At 35.6% G+C, this 21,036-nt stretch overlaps 3 protein-coding genes across 3 annotated transcripts; all 3 read left to right on the top strand.

The window, feature by feature from the left end:
• Window positions 1-5,834: 5,834 nt before the first annotated feature.
• Window positions 5,835-15,012, top strand: LOC130807772 (transcription termination factor MTERF5, chloroplastic). Its single transcript, XM_057673107.1, has 3 exons — window positions 5,835-6,162; window positions 13,370-13,579; window positions 13,678-15,012. The coding sequence occupies exons 1-3, from the start codon at window positions 5,958-5,960 to the stop codon at window positions 14,790-14,792; spliced, it is 1,530 nt and encodes a 509-aa protein (XP_057529090.1). The 5' UTR covers window positions 5,835-5,957; the 3' UTR covers window positions 14,793-15,012.
• A 523-nt stretch (window positions 15,013-15,535) lies between these two features.
• Window positions 15,536-18,457, top strand: LOC130807775 (uncharacterized). The gene is made up of 5 exons (XM_057673109.1): window positions 15,536-15,959; window positions 16,068-16,120; window positions 16,655-16,858; window positions 16,971-17,051; window positions 17,350-18,457. Exons 1-5 carry the CDS (start codon window positions 15,903-15,905, stop codon window positions 17,510-17,512), a joined length of 558 nt encoding a protein of 185 aa, XP_057529092.1. The 5' UTR covers window positions 15,536-15,902; the 3' UTR covers window positions 17,513-18,457.
• Window positions 18,458-18,649: 192 nt separating this feature from the next.
• Window positions 18,650-21,036, top strand: LOC130807774 (protein JINGUBANG-like). The gene has a single exon (XM_057673108.1). The coding sequence runs from the start codon at window positions 19,468-19,470 to the stop codon at window positions 20,776-20,778; it is 1,311 nt and encodes a 436-aa protein (XP_057529091.1). The 5' UTR covers window positions 18,650-19,467; the 3' UTR covers window positions 20,779-21,036.

The raw sequence follows: 21,036 nt of genomic DNA, 5'->3' as shown, positions 1-21,036 counted from the left end.
TTCATTTTTTTTTTATACCGTTTCTTTTTTTTTATTATTATTATTAAGCTTATTTTATTTATTTATTTATTTAATTTTTTTTTATCTCGGTTCATTTTGTTGCGAGATCTAACTAAGAGATTCACTTTCGCGGCCTCACACATTTTAATAAAATAATCATTTCGATTCGAGCCTCTTTATTTAAGAAATCGTAACTATATTGCCTCTTTATTTAAGAAATCGTAACTATATTTTTGATATATATATAAATTAACATTTAAATTCATGTATGCAAGAAATTTATTAAAACTAATTTCAGATTTAATTAAATATAATCGTAAAATCTTTAAAAACTATTAAAATATTAAATTTTCACGTTATTAAAATCTCGGGGTGTTACAGCAATTTTGCGCGTAATTTCAAAGATATGACTATTTTTTCAGTTCTAACCATTTGAACACAATAATATATACCAAGTAGTGTTGTGTGCTAAGTTTCATGCCAAACAAACCAAGTTTGAACTACTTTATGCGAGAAAGTACCAAAAAAGCTTAAAAAAAACCTTTAAAACGGAACTTAGTACGTAATTTCAAGCATATGACTATTGTTTTCGATTCTAACCATTTCAACACAATAATATATACCAAATAGTGTTTTGTGCCAAGTTTCATGCTAAACAAACTAAGTTTGAACTAATTTAAGCGAGTAAGTGCCAAAAAAGCATCTAGACTTCATACCTTGTGAATCACTTAATTCAAATGTATTCCTTCTGTGTGATCTAACGCATATAATTAACATCTACATCATATTCATTCACGGATTTTGGATTGATAAAGGGCGGGGAGTCTTCAAAAGCATCATAGTCTTCTTTATCCTCAACATCACCCAAACCTAGGATACTTCTTTTTCTCGGTACAACAATAGACCATTTTTTATCAGATGGGTCTACAATGTAGAACACTTGCTTGGCCTGTGTGGCTAGGATAAATGGCTCATCACTATCACACAAATGAGTTAAGTCTACAAGAGAGAATTCACAAGGATCATCACTTTTTACACATCGGCGATTACTATCTCTCCACTTGCATTTGAAAAGACCAATAGTGAAACTAGAGTAGTTAAGCTCCCATATTTCATGTACCCGCGCGAACTATACCAATTTAGCATCAACCGACGATTGATCCTTGGCACTCGCGTAAAATGTACATGACGCCACAATAGAAACCCCACTATTCTGTATATAAGATGACTTCTTATCTTGACCCTTAGTCCAAAATGTAAACCCATTGACCTTGTAACCCTCATATTTGTTGACATTCTCACGAGGACCAAAAGCTAACCACTTAGCAATTTCAGATACACCCTTGAGTTCATCACATATTACTCGATTATGAAACCAATCAATAAACGTCTTATTATGCAACTACATTAATGCCCTATCCCCTTTAGAAGGATATTTGGCGCGTAATATATCAAAATGCTCATTCAAAAAAGAATGGACTTCTGAAATATGATGCAACACATACAAGTGTGCTTGTTGAAGATTGTCTTGAGGAGGTGTGATCGATTTGGAGCCAATTGTTCCTTTTTCCTCAAGCCTTCCTTCATGTCAAGACGTGGGAAGTCCAATAGGCTTTGCCATGGCCATATACTCGGTTATGAAGTTACCAATCTCATCGCTCACAGTGCCTTTGATAAGTGCGATTATATGCACTTATTCATGTTATTTTTATGCTCCTTATGTGATGTTTTAGTGGGTTTTAGGTAGTGTTGATAGTGTTATTTGATATTGTTGTCTCATATGTTTAATATTGTATTTTATGTAATTTTGAGGCAAAAATCGGAGTTTTATTAGATTCCGGGGGTGATAAGAGGGTGAAGGCTTGGAGAAATAACCTAAGACCCCTATAAGAAGTGAAGAGATCGAGCCAAACAAGCCCCAAGAGAAAGAAACGAGTCCTAGTTAAGGAGCATTAAAAAGCCACGACTCGTCGCAGAGCAAATGAAGTCCAAAACAAAAGCGACGAGTCGTCCCCATTCAACCATGACTCATCGCATATCCACTGAAGTCATCAGAGCATTTTAGAGCCAAAGCAACGAGTCGTCCTACATATGCCACGACTCGTCGCATACTTACTGATCTATGTATATCAATCCAAAGGCTAAGCGACGAGTCGTCTCCAACTTGCCACGACTTGTCACACATTCACTGAACTCAGATACCTCAGGCAAAACAAAAGCGACGAGTCGTCGCCCCTGATGTCACGAGTCGTCGCCAGCACATCAGGTGCCTTTTTCGTGCGTTTTGACGATTACTTTTTGGAGCCACTATAAATAGTGGTAGTTATTTTTTTTTTATCATTAAGTCAGTTTTAATTTTTAATTTTTCAGAATTTTTCTTTTTGTTCTTCTTTGAGAGCTTTCATTGTTGCACTCTGTTGTTACATTTTTATTTTTCATTGCAATTTGCGTTTATGTTCATCTGAATTAGTAAGTGTTCTTGCTTTATTACTTATTTACTTGTCCTTTTGCATTAAATTATTCGTCATTGTCATGTGTAGTATTTCAGTTTGGTTTTCATTCATCATTAATTGCATGTTTATCATCATGTCTAGTGAGTAGTTTTCCTCTCTAGGGTTAGGGTAAAAACCCTAATTCGAAGCATGAGATGATATTTTATCAATTAATTGTGTGAAATTTGGGTCTACGATTAAACCTATGCTTAATGAATCTTAATTTAAATATCTTTATTAACCTTTTCAATAAAATGGAAGTTTGAGATTAAGATTAATTTAGGATTGAGATATATTTAAGTTAAATTCCTATTAGTTTAGCCAATAAAAGGGAAGTTTGAGGATTAACACTAGTAAAGTCTTAAACCGATATTGATCAATAGAGAGAAAGCTTGAGGTTAATTAGATTACGTTTAATTATTCTAATGACTTAAATTCGTACAATTATGAGAGTAATTGACTCCAATGTTAGAATTAGGTGATTCCCGACGCCCAAGATTTGTCATATTATTATTATCTTCGTATTAATCATTGTCTTAACTTTAATTATTAGTTTTATTTGCATTATAGTATTAGTTTCTCAACCCAACTACTTATTGATCCGTGTCTCGTAGTCATAAATCGAACAAATTAGTTAACTCGCTTCCCTGAGTTCGACCCGTTTAGCTACACGTATACCATGCGCTTGCGGTTAATAAAATTTACATATTAGCCTTGAATCATACTCCCCTCGGGTTGTGCTGGATTTCTCACTTTGTTTTATAAAACTCACATGTGCCTTTCAAAAGGATAACACTACCTTACAAAAACTGGACCCAAAAGCTTGATTTCACGAATGAGATGGACAATAAGATAAACCATTATGTCAAAAAAAGAAGGTGGAAAATACATCTCAAAGTTGCATCAAGTTACAATCACGTCGACTTGAAGAGCATCAAGTTTAAAGGGATCAAGAACTTTACTACAAATTGTGTTGAAAAACGAACATAGCTCGGTAATAGCATATCTCACTTGTTTTGGTAGTATTTCACGGATTGCAATTGGTAAGAACACTTGCATCATTACATGGCAATTGTGAGATTTCATGCTTCCCAACTTCAACTCAGCATTTAGGGTCACAAATCTCTTTATGTTGGATGAGTACCCAGACGGAACCTTAATGCCATACAAAGACTCACAAAATGTCCCCTTCTCTACCTTGGACAATGTGTAGCAAGTTGGAGGCAAATAATTTTTTTCATTACTCATCTTCTTCTTACTACTCTTTCCCTTGTTACTGCCACCAACTTCATCAGCTCTATTTCTTTTCTTACTCATCTTAACTTGTGGCCACAACTCTGGACGAATACCCTTACATTCAAAGTAATCTCGCACGACCTTAACATCCTTTGTCTTACCCGGAATGTTCATGAGCATCCCGAGTATGGCATCGCATATATTTTTCTCTATGCATAACGTCAAGACAATGCCTAACATGTAGATCTCTCTAATATGAAAGCTTCCAAAAGATTGATACTTTTTTCCATAGTCGGTCTTCACCCCCTTGCACTTGCCTTGTTTTACCAAATACAGTTTCAAATCCGTTAACCTGTTCGTAAACCTCATAACTGGTCAACGGTCGACGAGCTACACGGTCCTCAACCTCCCCGTTGAACATCTTTTTCTTCTTACGATATTAGTGATCTCGTAGGAGGAACTTTCGATGGTGTATGAATACATGATTGCACTTAGGAATCCACGTGGATTCCATGTCATCGATACATATTGGGTATGCTTTTTTCCCTTTTTTCTTATACTTGATAAGTTGCCATATGCCGGAAAATCATTAACGGTGCATAAAGGCATTACACGCAAGGTGAACTCCTCATTAGCATGTGCATCATACACGAAAACGCCTTCATCCCACATCTTTCTCAAATCCTCAACGAAAGATGCAATATATACATCTATGTCATTGTCAAGTTGTTTAGGACCCAAGATAAGAAGCGAAAGCATAATGTGCTTACGCTTCATACACAACCAAGGTGGCAAATTATAGATCACTAACAATACCGGTCAAGTACTATGTTGAGAATTAAGATTGCCGAATGGGTTCATTCCATCCGTACACAGTCTGAGCCTTAAATTAGGAACTTCATCCCCAAATGTTTTATGCAACCTATCAATACTCTTCCACTCCGGAGAATCAGATGGATGTGTGAGCAGGTAGCCTTTCTTCACTCTATCTGCATGCCACCTCAAATTTAACGCATCTTTCTTTATAGAAAACAAGCGCTTGAATCTAGGAATTATTGGCAGATACCATAATACCTTAGCCGGCGGCCCTTTAGTATCCCGAGCCCCTTTATGCTTGTAACGCGATAACCCACACCTAGGACAATCTTCTATGTTCTCATTTTCATTCCGATACAATACACAATCATTCGAACACGCATGAATCTTCTGGTACCCTAAGCCAAAAGGACACATGAGCTTTTTGGCATAATATGTCGATTTTGGAAGTTCATTGAATCTTCTAATAACATAGTAAAACTAGTTTCACTCCAATTAAACTTTGACTTAATGTTGAAAATTGTCAACACGACTATTAGTTTGGTGAACGTTGTACATCTAGGGTACAAAAGGCTTTTGAGAAGCCTCTGTCAACAAGTCAAAAACACGAGGACGTTTTCCTCACTCATCCTCGATTCCCTCCATCATCTCATCAACATGATCTACATCCTCATTGACATTCTCTTCATCTGTCTCATACCCATCAACACGATCTACTACATCTTCATTGGCATCCTCATTAACACTTTTTTCTTTGTAAACTTCCTCCTCACCATGGCAAACCCAAACATGATATTAAGGCCTAAATCCACGTCGAAGTATGTGCTCTCTAAGGATATTAACACTATCTACAAAATTCTAATATGCCATTAATAAATTCTGACGATTCAATACTTTCATACATCCAAGAATGATATTTTGTCATCCTGAGTGTGATTAATTAATTCAAAATAAAGTTAACACACATAAATCAAAATATATACTTAGCCCTAATTACCCCTAAAACTAAGTAATTAATCCTATTTAACCCTAATAATATTAATATGTATATTCTAATAACAACATTTGTTCAACTAACCCTATGTATGTATATATATAATAATAGCAACATTCATTCAACTAACTCTAACTAATTATACAAACTAATAATAAAAAAAATAAATTTATGAATAAAATCACATTAATAATTACAAACACATAAAAGTATCAAAAACAAAACATGATATATAATTAGAAATTACTTGGTATTTAGATAAATACAATAATGATAAACATAACCGTCCAAAATACAAATCAGAACGTCAATTAGGAATCGATGAAGTAACAAATTTCATTAACCCATCTATTTCACAAACCCAAACTCAAACCCTTCACTCCGCCATCTGTACTTCCACTATCTGAGCAACACCGTCAATGGCGACGAGTTCAGGATCTATGGTAACGATGACTTACAGTGACATTCCGGCGAACTTCCACAGCACTGTGCTTATTAAGCGAGACTTGTGCCAATTGCACGGACCCCCTCTCGTGTTTGTTACCAGCGTCGTCTTTTCATTGCGCAACTCCCCAACTGTTAAACTTTCTCGGAGGCAGCATACGGAAGCACGTTTTGCCCAAGGTAATAAATCACTTTTAGTTTTAACCCATTATTGTTGTTGAAGTTGAACATTTGTGTTTGGCATTTTATCTTATATACTCTATTGCTTTTAATAAGGGTTCAATATACTATCTCAGTTGTTTTCTGAAAGTTCTGTTTTAGATTGTAGTGACTTAGGGTAGATGGAATTTGAACTGGGTACTCGGATGCTCATTTTGGGCTAGAATTTGGTGGGGAATCGGGAAAATTCCAATTGAAGATTTGTATATGGAAGGGACAAGGAATAATCTAATTAGAGGTTGCAAATGGGTGATGTTGGATTGGTGTGTCCTACGGTAAGAGTAGTTTGGGAAATAGAAGAATCATGCACAATATTAGGGTAAGATTAAATTCTGTTAAAGCAAGAATCAGCTCTCATGATGTAGAAGGTGACTTTGATCACCTAGTAGCATACTCCATGGCATGCACACTTGAGAGTGGTGATGTGTGTAATGGAAGGATAAGCTTTAGGTCGCTTGATGAAGTGATGAATGGAGATGTTTTGGAGTGTCTTGGGCAAGGCAAGACATAGCTTGAACAAGACAAACACTCAAGGAGAGTCTCAAGCTGTGCCTTGAACGAAGCAAGGCTCAAAGGAGGGAGTTCTCGCACGAGGTAGCAAGTGCACAAGGTCAGTAGTTGGCCACTAAAGGCCGCTCGATCGAGCAAAATAATACAGGCCAAAACTGATGTTTTCTGTTTTGCGGGATTTTGGCTTGGGAGCAAGGCATTTTTTCCTAACATATTGTTGGCTATTTAAAGGCTCAAATAGGTTTAGGAAATCAATAGAGAAAGGCTATTACACTAGAGGCGACTAGGGTTCATATCAATAGAGTTCCTTTTTCTTGTACTAGTGTGTTTGAGAGAGACCACCATTAAAGGTGAGGTCTTTATCTTGAGAGAGTGTTTTCAAAGGCTGTGTGATGTTTATTCATTAGTGTATGTTGTTCCATTAAAGAAAGTAAACTTATTTAGAGGGGGAGGTATCCAAAGATACCTCATTTATCTTTGTGTGTTGTTCAATTGTTATTGTGCTTTGTTTTTATGTGCATTTAACCCATGTTGTTCTTCCCAAACATCCCCAACTCTTGCATTTCAAATTCATTTATTGACATTGTGGAAGAGTATAAGTTATCTTAGAAATGACACTATGGTATGATAATGAAATCTGAAATTTTTCAGGTAGTAAAAATCGAAAGTAGAATGAAAGTTATCCTTATAAAAATCGAAATGTTTTGGTCTTTAGATCTGATATGTTCTAACTCAAAATCGAATACCAAACATCTGAATTACCTCAAAATAGTTCATTTTCCAAATTGGGCGCATATGTGCATAGATATTTGAGCCATATTGCAAAATTGTGTTTCGGGCAGGGATGAGCAAAACTATCTGATGATCCAAAAATTTGATGATTCGATCTGATATCCGATTTGAATATTAGGATATTCGATTCGAAATTATAATTCAGAAAGGATATTCGATTCGAAAATTCGGATACGGATTCAGATATCAATTTTTTAAGAATTCAGATCTTCGAATATTTGGATTTTTTGAGTTGTCGGATATCAGATATCCAAGATTCTTTTGAATAGTTGGACATTGGACATCATTTGCAAAATATGAAGTTTTCATGATCGAATCCAACTCTTGAAAGCCATTCTTCACGCTTTTGTTAAATGATTATCTCTAAGTCCTTTGTTGTCTATTCTCCATTTCTCAGTTTGGCGGTGATTTCAAATGTTGTGATAATTTTCATGTTTTTGGGGTAATGTGTTGGGTTTGGAAACATTGATGGTTTTGGTGGTGCAGTGGTGGTGAGGGGTGATATTCTAGATGTTGTGCTTACTTTTGGTGGTGCAATGGTTAGTGGAGGTTACACTAATAAGGGTGTGGTGGTGTTTTTGACTTTAAGGTGGATAGTGTGGTGATGTCTAATGTTGGGGTTGGGGTAGCATCTTAGAGGCAGTTAATTGGTGTTTAAGTGGATGCGCAATGATGGTCATTTTTGGTTAATAGTTTGGTATAGAGGAGTTTAAGGGTTTTGTAAGTGGGAGGGAAATTGTGTTTGGGCAAATTCTAAGATAGAATACGAGGAAAGGAATTTAAAATAATTAGCCAAATACTATATAAGGGAAACATGGTTTGTGATTACCTATCTTATCATCGCTTTGAATATATCGCAAATCATATTACCTTGAAGTAAGTTGTTTATTCTAATTTTTTTTGCTTGAGAAATTCATTTATTTTATTAATGAAGCTAAGGTATGCAAGAATCAAATGTGGATCTTGACATAAGTTGTTTATTCTAATTTTTTTGCTTAAGAAATTCATTTACTTTATTAATTAAGCTAAGGTATGCAAGAATCAAATGTGGATCTAGACATAAACCTAATTTCATTCAGGGGCCTTAGAAAGGATAAATTAAAGAGAAAGAACGTGTATTGCCTCTAGAGAGTTCTTTGATGAAATGTGTATGCCATATAGTGCAAAAATGCAGTAAAGATTACGATCATGGTAATGACATGGAGATGTGGCTACCGTAATGCCAAATATTAGCCTATGAGATATCTCTCAAAATGGCCCATAACGTGATTTCTCTACAGCTTAGAACACGAAAATTATATGTTCGACTTTTTAAAATCTTTACAACACGACTAATGCGATGCGATACAATCTTGTTTTTGCAATTTGGTATGCCATGTATGGGTGTAATTGCACATTTTAGTAAGAAGTGAGGTATGACTTGAAATGTGATGTAATAGTGATTTGTATTGTTATATAGGAGTATGTGATAATATTATTGACATGTTTATAATAGCGAAATAGTAATTACAAGTTTTCGAGAGGCTTGCTCTCCAAAATAAGTTAGAAACTCAACCCAAAATATTTTCTAGATGCGTTTTCTCTTTCCGCCTTTATTTATAGTACACGCCTCTATAAACTTATTTTCCAAGCTAACGAATTAACTAGATAATCCCTATTTACTCCCATGTGACGCATTGCATACCAAACACCAAAAATATCCACCTTGTCCTCAAGGTAGATGAAAATAGACTTGATCTTTAATTGTAAGAGTTTAGGTTTTAAAGAGAATGCAATTAAAAGAAATTGGGTGAGTAAAGGACCAATTTATCATGTCAAAAATCAAGTTTGAGGACTTTTTGGGTTGGTATTGTAATTTGAAGAAGGCCTAAGTCTTTTGTTGTTTGTCTGAAATTAAGGGTTCAATTTCATTTGAAATAATCTGTGGGTGGGTTGTCCCCTTTTTGACCGGTTGGGTGATGGTAACCCCATGACAAAAAACAACTTGAAAATAACTTTTCATGATGCCACAATCCAACATTCTCCCTTAACAACATTCTCTTTTTCCTACAAACCAATCGAAAACCCTTCCTATTAGTGTTTGCTACTGCAAGTTCCTCTTTCTCTTAGATTTTTTCTCTCCTCTTCTTTCCCTCTTCTTTTTCCATACTAATTTCAAGCCCCTCCGAAACCTGGACCCAACATACCTCCACGTTGGATTGGGCCCTCTATAGGACCCCTAACTCACAATGCTAAAGCATGTTCTTCCTCTTCTTTGGGTTCCCTGCATCTTAATCTTTCATTCGCATCCATAACACCTTTATTTAGCTTAAAGAGGTTCGATCATAAGTCATGTTATTGTGATTTTTCATATTCTTTCATTTCTTTCCTTTTCTAACTCCTCTTTTTTTGTAGCCCTACATTTTGATCCCTCTCAATTTTTCAGGCCAATTAATAACTATATTTTCAGACATACATGAAAATATGGCTTCTGAACTTAGGTTTTTTTTTTTTTTTTTTTTCTTTTTCTCTCTCGATTTTCTATGCTGATGTTCTCATTTTTTTTTAAGCTTTTGCCTCCACAAGATGACCACCTTCCACCGGGCTCTTCTCCCTTATCTCCTCTTGGGACTTGGGAATCGGCCTCTTCAATCGCAAGTTCTCTCTTGCCACCAGAGTTTCCTATCATCACTTCCATTTTCTCTAGTTTCATGCGAGAGACCTAACCCATTTCCATGTTTTTCGACATGTTCCCATGGCCATCCTCCCCACCATTCGTTTCCGCTTAACCTTCTTGAAAAAGCCTCCCTTGCAGCGTCATTTTCTTCACATGGAATTTCTAGATCTCCCTTGTCTAAAATCCTACAACCTCTCCTTGTTTCATCTCCTTCAATGGCTTCTTTCTGTTTATATTCTCAAGAATACAGTCTCAAAATTGTATCATAAATGATTCAACATCATTTTGCTTCCAAAATCTCAGTGCCCATATAGGCATATACCCTCACACACAAATTCGTTTCCGCTTTACCTTCTTGAAAAAGCCTCCCTTGCAGCGTCATTTTCTTCACATGGAATTTCTAGATCTCCCTTGTCTAAAATCCTACAACCTCTCCTTGTTTCATCTCCTTCAATGGCTTCTTTCCGTTTATATTCTCAAGAATACAGTCTTAAAATTGTATCATAAATGATTCAACATCATTTTGCTTCCAAAATCTCAGTGCCCATATAGGCATATACCCTCACACACAAATTCCTCCCGCTTTTCTTTAGGGAATAGTTGTAATTGCTTATAATCGGGAACCTTATTCTCAATATCAGGGCCAACCTTGAGTTCTCAAGGTCATCATCCTCTTCATCAATATAAGTGTACATATTGGGCTTGAAAAAATATAAGCGAAGAGGTCGGTAAGTTTCTGATTGAACTGGTTGCCACCATTGTGACAGTAAAGGACTACAAGATTGTTACAGGGTTTTGGAAGACAAGAATAATCAAATTTAGGATATTTGTTGACTTCAAGCTTGACTTTATCAATGGTTTGTTTTTGAGCTCCCCACCGTTTTTGGTGTTCAGCAAGTTTAGAAGCCACCAAATCCTTTTGAGCTTGGTGGTAAATTAGATGATCGTTGATTCTCCTACTCGACGCATCATCAAAAAGCATACTGATACCAACTGTGATAAACTCAGGTTCGGGTGTAACAAGAAACTGCTGTAATTTAAGGCAAAAAATGGCAGATTGTAGTAACAGCCGAAATAGGACTGAAATTGTAATGTAACAGCGATTTGTATTAATATAAACGCCATATTGTAACCCATCTCTTTCTCTCTCCCTCTGTTTATACTACTTTCCACTGCTAACCTATCTTACAAGCTAATAAATAACTAGATAATGCCCGTAATACGCCATATGTGATGCATTACAAGTTCAAGAGAGAACAAAAGGGGAAAGTCACAATTTGAGAAGAGAGTGCGAGTAACCTTCAAGAGTTCTAGAGAGAGCTAAAAGGAGGGCTTCGCCATTGTCTACAGGCTGTGAGTGAAATGTGAACCCTATTAAAGAGGTTGTGAGCTAAGTTAAGCTCACCATTGAGAGCGTAGAGAGCGCGAGGTACATGAAAAGCTAGAGTGTGCTTGATCTCATTGTAGATCTATGGATTTGATTGTTGAACAACATCAATAAAAAATACTTCCTCCGTTGCATTGTACTTGCTACTTTTTACATTTTATGCAAGCTCATGCATATTTTTGATTACTTATACCTTAAATAATGCATAAATAAAAATTATAAAAAGATAATATAATGAAAATATGGGATTAGATGACAGTTTTTCTTACACATTAGGTGCAATATATAAAATAAGCTTGAACAATGAATAGGGTTAATAATCGTAATGTAGCAAGTATTTCAGAATAGAGGAACTATTTTTGCTGGTTCAAGATAAATTATGTTTTTTTTTCTATTTCATTGATTGTATTAGTTGTGTTTTTTCTTACACTGATTATAACTTTGCTTCATGACAAGTGGTACCAAAAGCTTTTGGTTGTTTATCACTAAGGTTGTTGGTTACTTGGAAGCCAAATATGAGATTTTGAATTTGTGGAGGGAGAAAGTTGGGGTAAGAAGGTTGATGTGTCAAACTGCCATGTTGATGGAGGGTTGAACTTCTCAATTGAGAGTAGATTGATTGAAGGCTTGTTGATACAAATAGGGTTTACTGAAACCCTTGATGAGAGAAATAATTTGTTGGAAATAGTGGAAGGAAAAATACAAGAAAAGTCTTTGTTCTTATTCATGATAAAGGAGTTGAGGATGCCACTAAGTGTAGTGGTAACGGTGAGTGAAATCCATCAAAAGATTGGACATGAGGTGAAAAGAAGAGGAAACCGAGGAAAGGTGAAGGCAAAAGTGAACTATGGTGAAGGTGTGCTTTCATTGCCATAAGAAGGGCCATATTTAATTCACTTGCAAGAAGTTGAGGAAGCTCTTCGGAAGTTGAACCCTTTGGAGAAAATTTGGAGTGTTGATGTAAGGAATTCAACCAAGAGAGTAGGCAATGAAGAGAAGCTGACAAGGAAGTTAAAAGTCGTAATTGAGATGATGAAGTCGTAATTGAGATAATGTGGAAAGATGAGGTGAGGAAGAAAAGCTCATAGAAAAAGTGGCTTAGTACTTAGTTAGAAGAGGAGGAGTGCACTCTGAATGAGGAAAGAAGAGTTGAAGTTCCCTGTGCGGATGAGGAAAGAACTGTGAAGAAGAGAAAGGATTTGGAGCTTCAAGTTGTTATTTTGTTTATTGAGGCTATTTGCCAAGAAAGAAAAATAAGTGAATCGACAAGCTGTTCAATTCATGTGTTTTGATGATGCGGCAATGAGATTCTATGGTTGCTGATGTATGGGTGTTGAAAGGTGCTAGGATTTAGCTGAACAACTGCATTTTGCAGCGTGGGAACTTTTTGCTCCAATACAAAATTAAATTTTTTATGCGCTTAAGAAAATTTTCATGATAATCACAAAATACAACTGAAGATATAATATTCAGATACAGCATATACCTTGCTAAATTGCTTGGGAAGCAATAATCTAAGTGAAGAAGAAAACTCCAAAGAGAAATTCACTGAAACATCTAGAACTAATGTTCTTACATTAAAAATAAAAGTGTAAGCAAGACTCGAGTTCCTGTGCCTGTTGCTTATCATATTAAGACTTTAGCAATGATGTGTAGGCATGTAAACTTTTTTAACTTGTGTCTAGCATTTCCCAACACCAAGTTAAAACTTATTATCATCAAGCAAAGTGTGATACGTAATTCTTGTTGTTCAACTTGTTTCTTATAGATTTTGATCCTGCACTGACAAGTATTCTAATGGTAGTGATCTTTTGATGCCTTAGAAATGCCTGTAAATGCTGTGAGTCTAAGAGGAGTGCCCCTGACTTTATTAGCAGCAGAGAAAGAAGAGGCCAAAGCTGTTTTAACGTTATTCCTGAAAAAACAGGGATTGAGCAATGCAGCTGCGGCAAGAACCATAAACAAGTCAGATCTCTTCATTGAACACCTTGTCTCCCAACTTCACTCTATTCATAAGTCTCGTTATCTCGTAGGTTTGCCTTCCGTTTTTATACATCAATTTATTTTTTCCATTTATCATAGAGGCCTTTGTATGATATAAAATGGTTTCTTGTTTCTCTTTACCTTGCAGGTAGAGAGCTTACGACCCTGGAAATCAGAGATGCACTTATTCCTTACCTTGAAAACCTCCAAAAAGAACATGGAAGTAATCTGGTAGACATGGTGGAGAACTTTCCAGATACTCCTGCTAAATTAAACATAACAGCAGAAACTGTGTCCCCAAATGTGGTTTTAGACACTAAAAAGCTACCCGATGTAAATTTCAAGTCACGGAAGCTTAAGGCAATGGCACGGGTCAGTGGTTCGGTCCCTACTGAAGAGCTTCCCCAGCATGTTATTTATCTGATAGAACTTGGAATGGATCTCGAGGAAATTCAGCAGGTCACACGAAGGTTCCCAGCTTTTGCCTACTACAGCTTGGAAGGAAAAGTTAGGCCTGTCGTTGAATTTCTTCTTGAGCTTGGAATTCCAAAATCAGAAATTCCAATAATTCTTCGTAAGAGACCTCAGTTATGTGGAATTAGTCTTTCCGAAAACCTAATACCCACCATGAAGTTCTTGGAGAGCTTAGGTTTGGATAAGAAAAAATGGGCAAAAGTGATATACCGTTTTCCCCCCCTTCTTACGTATAGCCGGCAAAAGCTAATGTCGACGGTTGATTTTCTGTATGAAATGGGTCTCACCGTAGAGGATGTTGGCAAGATTCTGACCCGTTGCCCAAATATTATAAGTTACAGTGTTGAGGATAACTTGCGCCCTACAGCAGAATACTTTTCTTTGCTTGGTATAGATATAACTATTGTTTTGCAAAGATCACCGCAGACTTTTGGACTAAGCATCGAGGGAAACCTAAAGCCTATCACTGAATTTTTCCTGGAGAAAGGATATAGTTTGGAGGATTTAAGGACCATGATCCAAAGGTATGGAACCTTGTATACTTTTAGTTTGGAAGAAAACTTGATGCCAAAATGGAACTTCTTTTTAACTATGGGCTTTCCTCAGTCAGAACTTGTCAAGTTCCCCCAATTCTTTGGCTATAGTTTAGAAGAAAGGATTAAGCCGAGATATGCCCTTGTCAGAGAGTTTGGGGTGAAGTTGCTGTTGAACCAAATATTGTCTTTGTCGGATTCTGATTTTAAAAAGGTTTTAAATCGGAAGTTGAAACGAATGCAGGAAAAGGTTTAAACGGAATAGCTTGTACTTGCTGTGTTGTTTATTGACATGTTAGACGTGCTGAAGCTTCGTGTTACGTAAGAAGTTTTGTTAGCTGGCGAGAAGAATGTTTGAGGTGCTAGATTAACTACTTGTAAAATATATCCTGTAATTTGGTCCTCTAACAATCGGATTCTTAAAACCGAATCATTAGTTGTATCATAAAATGGAAGTTTAATGTGAGCTTACTATCTCAACTGTTGTTTCCCCAATCCCATTTTTTATGCATCGCCCTTTAGGAATTTGAGGAAAAGGGTCTGTAAGCGTGAGCTGTTGGTCATTGTGAAGATCAAAGTTTAGTATATCGTTGTGTGATCCTCGGGATGAGAAGCGCAAGAACAAGGACCTTGGGCGTTGAGGTTTGCTTCTCCAAAGCAGGATCCCGTCCTTGGTCCTAACCTAATCAGGGTCTCGTTATCAGCTTGGTGTCGTAACTTGGCATAATCTTTTTTTTTAGTAAAAGAGTAACTAAAGGTAAGTCATGTTTCGAACAACGACTTCATTTAAAGGATAAGCTGTTGTTTCAAACACTTCTGTCCGTGGATAAAATAAATTTTTGTGATTGTAGTGTAGGCCGGAGGAAGGAAAGAGCTATATGAGAAATTGAGAATTGAACCAGAATCTTCTCCTAAGATACTTGCTCTTAAGTTAAATTAAATTAGACTTATTGTGAATGTCGGTATATAATCGGATAAACACGAGGTGCTCATACTCTATAAGCAATAGAGATGCCGTTACAAAACCATATGACTATAGGACGAAAAATCCTAATGGCTTATAAAATATGCACGTTATCTCTGATTCATCAATATATGCCAAATGATCTCAATACCCATCATATGCTATCTTTTGTCAAGTAAGCATGCGGATATTCTACTCGGACCTACTATTCAATTTTTACTTGAATTTTAGCTCGAATACCAATTAAATTGAGCTGGTGAATATCCACGTATAAATCATCCCACTACTTCAATTGTTCTCGACGGTAAAAGAAAATTTTCATTCCGATTTCATAATCGAAACCCTAAACCCTGCAAATTGGAAATTTGAACTCTCAACTTTTGAGCTTTTTAAAGAACCGCCATGTCTGCTAGAGAAGATGATAAAGCCGATGCTCCCGAGGAATTTACTTCTCTACAGGTATCTTTCTCTTCCTCACCTCTCTCTCTCTCTCTCTCTCTCTCTCTCCGTTCTCTTAAATTTGAAGATATTAATATTTTACAATATTTGATCAATTGATGAGTTCAGGCTATACAACAAGATGAAGAAATTAGGAAAGTTCAGCAACAAAGTAAAGCCAGGTTCTCTTTCTCCCTTCAAACTAAGTTTTTCATGTCAACTTTTACTTATTCCACTTTTCATAGTTAGTATTAGCTTGCTCATTTTTTGATATTGGAAATTTTTGGTGTTGCTCAATTGTTAGTTAATTAATTCCTAAAGCTATATAGGGGTATTACTCAATTTAAACAGACAAATTTGTTTTTCATAAACATTACTGGTTGAAGTCTAACTAAAATAAACCGAACTATGTTTTACCTAATTCACTAATTCTATTAAGAATTGCTATTTGAAACAAGCAAATAGCGTATTCGTTTTGTAAATTACGCAACATTGAAGTGCATCTTTTACCAATTTAGGGTGTCTATTGTGGGAAATGGAATTTGATGTGCTTGATTTTTTTTTTTTGAAACTGATTTAATCTGCTTCATTGCATTGAGTCTTCAAAGTATTCATCGAGATTGTTGATGAGCATAGCTTCTTGTTTATATTTTGTGTAATATGTTTGTTTTATACTTGACTTGCTTTGTAATTGTGGGATGATTTCTTTGTTGTAGGGTCCGGCAAGAAGGCAAAGAACGGAGAAAGAAAATGGCCGAAAAGCTAACTACACTATCAAAGTCTAAAGACGAAGTATGTGATGATGATGGTGATGGTGTAATGGTTGAAGATGAAGAGGGAGCTGATACGAGTAAGAAATCTAAAACTAATACAGGGATGCTTCCAAATGACATTGTCAACTTGCTTGCTGCTCGCGAGAAGTATGTTTACCTTTTTTGTGCATGTAAATGTGTTAGTTTAGCCTACGGTTTTATCTATCTGCTTGTGATGTCTTTTTGAGTACTGAGTTGTGCTTGCTGCTGTGACTTGCAGACAAGTTTTCTTATCGGATTCCGAGGATGAGAAAGAGGACAAAATATCAAAGCCAAAGAAGAAGAAAACCAACAATTCAGGGTATGAAGCACTCCTAAAAAACTATAACAAACTTCTATTTGTTAAGACCATACATCGGTGGAGCTTGAGAGCCCTTCATTGGGCAGAAACTTACAGAGTCTTTCATTGAACCCATTCATCATATGTCATAACCTTCCAGTTATGGGCATCTTTGACCTTTGGGTTTCCACCTTAAAGTTAGTGATTATTTATCATAAAAATCAAAATTAACTTAGCTCCAGATTGAATGAATTATGTAGTCCTGTAAATTGTGATTGCAATATATTCTTATGACTCTTCCTTTTGATCTATCTTCCAGGATGGAAACTGTCATCCTGAAGAACCTACCAGCTGCCCATTGTGTGCAGAACTCCTTGGAGTTTTTGAAGCAAAGGAAAACAATTGTTGCTCGGTCTCCTGCTGTTCTAAACAATTCAAACCAAGCTTTGCGTCTCCTTTCTTCTTCTGGCTTGTTCAAGTAATCTTTTTTTTTTCTGGTTTTTTTTTTCTTGTCTAGCTTTGGAACCAAAATGATGGTTGAACAACTCAGATGTTTGGAGTTCATCCCCATCAGTTCTTATTGATACACAGGCTTCAGTGTGAGTCATCAAGTGGTTCTGATTGTTAAACTAAAAAAGGTTAGCTAGAAAGAATGTGTTAGCTCCTCCTTTTATCCATTTTAATATGCAACATGTTGTCCATTTCCTCTTGACGTTAATGATAGGGTGAATTTACCTTTCATTTCTCTCCCTTTCATCGTCAGAGTAAGTAGGGTATGATGTTTTTTGTTCTGGGTTGTCATGGAATTGACTGCCGCTTGTGGGCTTATGAGAATGTTCTCCTCGGGTGATGTGATGGGGTTTAGGATGCGCATTCTAGTTTTGAGTATGAGGCGCTTCTTGGCTCTCCGCCACGTCCTCCACATTGAAGTTAAGTGGGTGTGCCTTGTCATCATAGCTAGGAGAGGCTGAGATTGTTCATTTCTTGCATTGGAAGTGAGATGCTCTTGAAGCTGATTAGTGAGAATAGTTGCAAGTTCTCGAAAGTCTTAATGAGTGACACTAGTGGTTGGGTTGATTTAAATATTGAAGAACTAGTGGATTGGGATTCTGATTTCTGGGAATGAGTACAACCTTCAGACGGGTGAGATCCCAATTGATGTGTACGAGTATAGTTTTTTCAGAGGCATGGTTTTCGGTTCGAGTTCAAACCAAATTGTTTTCAATTTATTTTTAGTGAAGGAAGAGTAATGTCGCAATAAATATTGAATCAAACTACTGTCTTGTTTAAAGCGCCAAACTTGTATGCAGCCACCTCACGCATGCGACCAAAATAATTTTATATTCGTCTAATTTAAGCCTTAAAACACCCATTCAAAACTTAAAAAGTTAAATCTAACACTTAAATCCTTACTCTAAGTCTCAATCTCAAACTTTCTTCTCTAGAGGTTTAATTTAATTTTTTAGCTGTCGATTTTAACCTTAAAACACCTATTTCACCTCTTAAAATGCTAATTTTAACTCTTAAAACTTACAAAACAAGACATTGAAAAAGAATAGATTGTTTGCATAAACATCTTAATATAAAACTTAAAAAATCAGAGATAAATTTTTAAAAAAATATTAGTCAGGCAGAAGTAAATTTTGGGTTGTATTTTAAAATTAATATTTCTATTCTTTTGATTATCTAACTTTTTTGTGTGCTTTTAATTGTATATTATAATTTACTCCATGACTTACGGAATTAGTCTTTTTATAGAAACACCCAATTTTTCTTTCTCACTAATTTAAAGGGACGGAATAATATACTTTAAAGAGAAGTGAAAAATATGACTATTATTAATATGTTATGATTATATTGATTATAAAACTCGATGTGTAAATTTCAATTTGATAAAGATATCATATAACTATATCATTGTTTAAAATCATACTAGTACTAACAAACTCCAAATCATAAAGATTTTAAGGAGATATTAGTGAAAATCCGTTTTTTAGTATTAACTAAATTAAGGACAACAAAATTATAAAGTAACCAGAAAACATGATATTATATTTCCTAATTTTCATTGTCTAATATTTGTGATGTTATCCGAAAAGCTATCCATAAATCACGATAGCTGTGTGCAAGATAGTCTGTCTTTTATCATTCTCCATCGTTTCCTCAAATTACAATATTAATGCCAATTCCTTAACTATTGTATTATTTTTCTAAACTTGTTAATTCATATGCTCAATAATAATATAACAAAATATGCAACAAACATTCTTATGATATACAAATTTTCCCCAAAACTTTCCATTTAGTTTTCCCTTGTATCTTTCATATTTAGGATAATTCTAAGGATTAATTATTCGATTTCCCATCAAACACATTAATGTAATGTTCGAATTGCCTATAGAGATTCTCTAATTTACCCTCGAATCAAAAACATTATATGATGTTCACAAAGTCGAATAGTTGCCATCAAATAGAACAATTAAGTGATGAAAACAATTACGAACGTCAACAACTCGAATCTTGTAGAAGTAGCCACATTGATTCGACGAACTCTTCACCAACAGATAACATGGGTTCTACCTCACCATACGCAAGATCCCCATGGTCGGCTCATATGGCATTGCCTGGCCCGTCGTACGAAGATAGGTTCTCAAATGGTGAACATTCTTATAATTGCTTAATGGGTTCATTAATACGTGAAGAAGGACATATTTATTCATTAGCAACATCAGGGGATTTACTATATACTGGATCCGATAGTAAGAATATTCGAGTTTGGAGAAACCAAAGAGAATACTCGGGGTTTAAATCAAATAGTGGTCTTGTTAAATCGATTGTTATATCAGATGATAAAATATTTACGGGCCATCAAGATGGGAAAATTCGGGTTTGGAAAATGTCATCAAAGAACCCAAGTATACACAAAAGAATAGGAACATTACCATCCTTCAAAGCATTTTTAAAGAAATCTATGAAGCCAAGTAGTTATATAGAAATCGGAAGGCATAGAAATGCAGTATGGATACGACATTGGGATGCAATATCATCGCTCAGTTTAAGTGATGATCGTAATTACTTATATTCCGCTTCATGGGATAGGAGTGTAAAAGTGTGGCGAATTTCAAATTTCAAGTGTTTAGAATCGATCCCAGCACACGAAGATGCTGTAAATGCTGTAGTTTCTGGGTTCGATGGCCTGGTTTTTACTGGTTCAGCTGATGGATCAATTAAAATATGGCGCCGAGAAGTACAAGGAAAAGGAACTAAACATTTTTTTTCACAAACATTGGTAAAACAAGAATGTGCAGTAACAGCTTTAGCAATAGATCAAGGAGCTGCTATGCTTTATTGTGGTTCATCAAATGGACAAGTAAATTATTGGTATAAAAGAGACTTTACATTTCCTGGTGGGACTCTTAATGGGCATAAACTTGCAGTTTTATGTTTAGCTACTGCTGGAAATATGATATTTAGTGGTTCTGCTGATATGAATATTTGTGTTTGGAAACGGATTTCTAATGAAGATCATGTTTGTTTATCAGTTTTAAGTGGACATAATGGACCTGTTAAGTGTTTAGCTGTTGTGGCAAATGTTGAAACTAATTCTATTGATGCAAGGTGGGTTTTGTATAGTGGAAGTTTGGATAAATCAATTAAAATTTGGAGGATTTCAGAACAAGTTCCTAATTATGTGCTTTCTTGCAGTAGTAGTAAACGTCGACATGGCCTCTCTTTTACCTTTAGATAGCAATGGTTAGTAGATACTACTCTTTCGGTTCAATTATGTTTTTTTAAGTTTGTTACTAAAGGGGCATGAGAGTACTATTTGATCAATCATTATTGTTTGGCGATAATGCAAAAATTGTGTGTATATAGGTTTAATCTCTTTAACATTGCGTCTCTCTTGTATATTATTATATATTTTGTTTAGATTAGTGTACGGTGTATGATAAGTTAATATTGTATCATATTGGAAAAGTATATTTTGTTAATAATTTGATTTGTA

Source organism: Amaranthus tricolor, chromosome 3, assembly GCF_026212465.1.
Source record: "Amaranthus tricolor cultivar Red isolate AtriRed21 chromosome 3, ASM2621246v1, whole genome shotgun sequence".
NCBI lineage: Eukaryota > Viridiplantae > Streptophyta > Magnoliopsida > Caryophyllales > Amaranthaceae > Amaranthus > Amaranthus tricolor.
The sequence above is the reverse complement of the archived record's forward strand: the minus strand, read 5'-3'. Positions and strand labels throughout refer to the sequence as shown.